Below are 4,992 nucleotides of genomic sequence, written 5' to 3'. Positions count from 1 at the left end.
ACTTAATTACTTCTCATTTAAAATTTAATGATTTTTCAACTTTATCCCTATTTAATATGCATTATACCTCATATAAACAAAGTCAACACAATAATAAATTAGGGATAAAATTGTATATCCATACAAAAAATTTCTCTCAATACCTTATAAATAGCACAAAAAAATATAAATAAGAACAGAGGAGTATATCATGAGATAACAACGGGAAGTCCAGCCTAGAAAATCCAACAACGGTGTCTCAAAGTAACGGGAACATAGAGAAACCCAGATAATTATTACTGTTAATTATTCATATAAACTAATATTTAAATGAGAGAGCCCCGAGAGAGAGAGAGAGGCATTCCGAGTGGTCTACTGTCTCTTTGATTGCTGAGTTGTTCATGTTCATAAAACTACGAAAGCGAAACCAAGGAAAAATAGAAGAAACGTTATTTCTGTTCTCAGATAGACAAAAGAGAAATGGCATAATCCTCACTCCGTTGTAATCATCAAAAGCAGCATGGATGAGCAGAAAATCTGTTTTAAAGTAAAAGCGCAGCACCGTCTATGAGCCTGAGCCATCATCACTCTTCATTCCCTGTTCTTCCTCGAGTCTCGTAATGTTCTCTTCTTTACAAATTACAGCGCTCCTAACGCTCAGTAATTATTCCTTCTGCAGCTCTCTGTTCACTTGTTCTCCTTATGTTTAACATTGCGACTTCTGTTCCATCATTTTCTAACGCCCTGTTTGCTCAGCAGTGTCACATGAGACATGAGGCTTCAAATGTCACTTGCATGACCGATTATCGGTGAGTCTCTCTGCTTCTGATGCTCTCACTAACCCCTATTTATCTGACAGTTTCTTTTCTTCTCTTGCTGGGTTTCATCATTTGAGAAAAATTCTAGCTTTTTCGGTCACAATGAACATTCCTCATGTTCCATGCAATTTGTGTGATACTGCAGTGATTCTCGCGGAGAATGCATCAAAAGTAATCACCTTTAAACTTGTAGCTGTTGCAATTCGTTTTTCCATTTTCATGCTTCAGTATCTGTGAGGGAAAAGCGTTGAATCAACAGTAGCGGAGCGAAATTTGCATTGCAACTAGCTGGAACAACCGATTTGTTGTTTTACATTGAAACATACGGACCTCTTCAAACTCCACCTTTTCCTCTGAAGTGTCATATTTTCCTCCAAAGGACATGTGAGTTCTTGTTTACTAGCAAGATATGGCTGAAATTAGGCTTGCTAGGGTAGAACAAGGTCAAGCCAAGGTAAAAAATGTTCCAATCGCTGTCACCCCTGAAGGTTTTTGGTGTTGCCCTTCTCCAGTTGTGTTTCACAAAAGCCTGAAATCTCAAAACCCCCTCAATAAAACCAAACCCTCCTCCTCACCACCACCACCACCTCAAAAAGTTACTATCCAGAAAAAGCCAGTCCAAGTTTGCGAGAGAAGACCAGCACCTGTCCCACCAAGATCAATGGTTTCTGATGATCAACAGTATGTTGTTCCTGCAAGACATCAAGGTGGTACATCTATGGTCACAGAGAGATCAGAAAGACCCAAAATTGAGAATTTACCTAGAAAGGTAGCTATTGAGTTTGGCGAGGCTGGAACTTGTGATATGAAGGTGGTCTTACTAGGAAAGCAGGGGTTTTGTGTGAAGTTAAGTGTGCACAGGGATGTTCTTAAAGAGAAGAGTAATTTCTTTGCCGATAAACTCTCTGTACAATCTGACTTGTCGTGTCTCCAAATTGATGATTGTGAGGATGTTGAAATATATGTTGAGACTGTTGGACTGATGTACTGCAAGGAAATGAAGCGGCGGTTGATGAAACAAAGTGTTCCTCGCATACTTCGGATACTCAGGGTAATTTACCAACAGTTTCTTGCTTAGAATTTATTTTTGGGGGTAAAATATTTCGACTTTCTTTCAGGTATGTTGATGAGTGGTTGTAAACTGCTGTGTTTGGGTTTTCATGCGACAATGGTTGTAAACTGCTGTGTTTGGGTTTTCATGCGACAATGTAATAGATCTTCAACATGATTCTCCATATCTGCTATCAATTTAGGAAATGATATTATGTACCGGTAGTGGTCGAGTTTACTCAGCAATTAGATTCGGAGCATCACGACCATTTGCTAATTTACAGAATTAGTGCATATTACAGAATTAGTTTTTGGCAATAATACAGTTCATATTTGTAGCAAAGAACACATTTGCTAATACTCTCTGTGTATGTAAAATTGATGATAATTTTAGCAGCTGTTATACTCGTATGAAAACTGGTGCATCAACTTGTTTTAAGAATAGTTTAGTTCTGTGAATCAGCTTCTCTGCACAATGTTCTTAAAGGGGGATTGCTTCCATCACATGAGAGATACATTGCACAATGTTCTTAAGAATAGATTGTGCTTTTTCTGGTTCACGCTGGCTACAAGCAAGCTAAACAGTTGCCCAAAAGATAGAGATGAGAGCTATTGCATCTCGAACATTTTCTGTAGTGAACTTTGCTGCAAATATGAACTGTATTATTGCCAAAAACATACTTATGTGCATCTCAACATTATATGCATGATACATGCGTAGAATTTATTCGTGGCTTTTTGGTTAGAATGCCTAAGGATTTCCTGTCAAACTGTTGACTGCAATACTGAGAGCTGCGCACTCAGTGGACTGTGCAATAAATGAAAAATGTAGTTATAAACTCGAGGGGATCAATGATTCATTGTTTATAATGATATTCATTGCTGAGATTGATATGGTTTAAGACAGAGTGATGCAATATCTTACACTTCAACACACCTGTTCTCCGTGAGAGATTTTTCCATGAGGAGTTTTTTAGCACTCAGGTCTGGATGCAAAAATTGTATTGAATTTGTTGCCTTTTGGATGAAAAAGGAGTTTAATTTGATTATTCCTGCTTGGTCACACTTGCCCCACTTGCTATTATTATTCTTCCTCTTGATATTTTATTTTCTCGACTCACATATTCATGACTTTTTGAATAAATCCTTATCCTGTGCAGTAGAGGTTGCAAATGAGTCCCCCCCTCTTTTTTTAACTGTAGTTCCCTCTTTAGTTCTCATTCAGACGGCCTATCATCTGACTTTTCTTGCTCTTGGTTTTGCTGTGTCCTCTGGCTATGAATTTTACCCCGCAGTTAAGCAAACAATTGTAGTTTTTGAAATGCCGGTGGAAAACATATATGCTGGGATCTTTCATGGAATTTGAGTTATTTGGATGTTACTTTTATGCTCAAGTGTGTATGTATATGGCATCATCTCTGATAATTGGTTTCGCATGATTTGTCTACTCAGCGTAACTTGGCGTGTATGAAAACGTAACTTGCAAGTACTGCAGGGAATCTAAAGCCAACTATTCTGCAGGTTGCAGAACTTCTTGGCTTCACCAGCTGTATCCAGTCATGTTTGGAGTACTTGGAGGCAGTCCCGTGGGTTGGAGATGAAGAAGAAGCAAAAGTGGTTTCAACAGTTCTCCGACTCCAAGGGGAAGGAGTTGGGGTCAACCCTGTGTTGAAACGAGTTTTCTCTGATATCACCAAGGCCCCAAATGATACTCTGTCCCACATCATCAAACTCGTTCTCACAAGCAAGGAGGAAAAAGGACGCCGGGAGATGAAAACCATAGTTCTGAAGCTCCTAAAAGAGAATAACAATGTTCCAAGCCATTCTGGCTCACCGGACATCTGTAAAGAAATGATTTACCGATCATGCAGAAGCTGCTTGGATTCTCTACTGGCTCTCTTTAGGCAGGCTGCGGCACTAGAGCTGGCTGATAAATCTTCCAGCAACAAAGAACCAACGGTAAAACTCATAGCTCTCGAAGCTGATAACTTGTCATGGTTACTAGAGATACTTGTCAACAAACAAGCTGCAGACGAATTTGCAGTTATATGGGCGAACCAGCAGGAATTGGCTGTCCTTCACGAGAAGCTACCTATCGTATCCCGTTATCATGTTAGTTGCATCTCGGCAAGATTATACGTTGGCATAGGACGGGGGGAGTTGTTGCCATCCAAGGACACACGTCAGTTGTTGTTACAGACTTGGTTACAACCTTTGATCAATGACTTCTGCTGGTTACAGCATGGATGCAGGTCGTTTGATGATAAGGTTGTGGAGGAAGGAATTGGGAGGACTATTCTCACTCTACCTCTGGAGGATCAGCAAAGTATCATGCTTTCTTGGGTGGGAAGTTTCTTGAAGGTTGGTGACAAGTGCCCAAACCTTCAGAAAGCTTTTGAGGTATGGTGGCGTAGAACTTTCATAAGACCTTATGTGGAAGGACAAGGTAACAATAATGTGGGATCTGATAGTAGTTTTTTCGATGTTGTCTAAATAACTAGGCATGTGTCCGATGAGGTTCAGAAATATCTGGCAACGGTGTGTTGGAAAGTCACTAAAAAATGATTAGTATAGCTATAGGAATGGTAGTGGCTGGAGACTGCGGGGATAAACACAGCGTATACAAATTGCTTGTGGAATTGATGCTATTCATAATGGCTTTTGCTGTAAGCTCTTCAAAGGATTGGAATTTTGTATTTTGTTTCTGTGATCCTGAGACTTCCAAGCTCCAAGTTGACAACATCCTTGGTGGATATTCAGTGTTCAATGTATTGCTATTTGCTAAGAACATGATACTTGTTCGACCCAAAATTTTGGATAGGGAAACTATAATCTGATTTTCTAGCTGACGTTACACATGGGTAAGCACACATAAAACAGAAACACACCCCTGAAAAACTTCAAATACAGCAACTGAAATTACCTAAATTGATGGTCAAATGAAAGCTTCCAACAAACTGAGGGATAAAAAGATACTATGGTCAACTTCCAGCAGCGTAAGCAAGACTGTGACAGCAAACAAGGGCCAACTAAATTTCTTTCATTCATTCTTCAGTTTGGACGTTGCACAAGTAAAAACCAATGTGCCAAGGCTTCTACTTTTTTTTTTTGGCCCCCCTTCATTAAGCACAGATATCCTTCTAGA

General features: G+C 39.5%; 1 protein-coding gene across 1 annotated transcript; it reads left to right on the top strand.

The window, feature by feature from the left end:
- Positions 1-424: 424 nt before the first annotated feature.
- On the top strand, positions 425-4,696 carry LOC114719131 (BTB/POZ domain-containing protein At3g50780-like). Its single transcript, XM_028904589.1, has 4 exons — positions 425-639; positions 739-788; positions 943-1,848; positions 3,369-4,696. Exons 3-4 carry the CDS (start codon positions 1,207-1,209, stop codon positions 4,338-4,340), a joined length of 1,614 nt encoding a protein of 537 aa, XP_028760422.1. The 5' UTR covers positions 425-639; positions 739-788; positions 943-1,206; the 3' UTR covers positions 4,341-4,696.
- Positions 4,697-4,992: the final 296 nt, after the last annotated feature.

Source organism: Neltuma alba, unplaced genomic scaffold, assembly GCF_004799145.2.
Source record: "Neltuma alba isolate B1F8T4 unplaced genomic scaffold, ASM479914v2 tig00011895_pilon, whole genome shotgun sequence".
Taxonomy (NCBI): domain Eukaryota; kingdom Viridiplantae; phylum Streptophyta; class Magnoliopsida; order Fabales; family Fabaceae; genus Neltuma; species Neltuma alba.
Note: the sequence above shows the minus strand (reverse complement) of the source record. Positions and strands in the feature narration are given on the sequence as shown.

What these genes read in the sequence shown, in the direction of transcription:
- LOC114719131 (XM_028904589.1), top strand. Translation starts at nt 1,207, where the DNA reads ATGGCTGAAATTAGGCTTGCTAGGGTAGAACAAGGTCAAGCCAAGGTA. An exon ending in GCATACTTCGGATACTCAGG is followed by an intron (nt 1,849 to 3,368) that starts GTAATTTACCAA and finishes ACTATTCTGCAG; the next exon opens with GTTGCAGAACTTCTTGGCTT.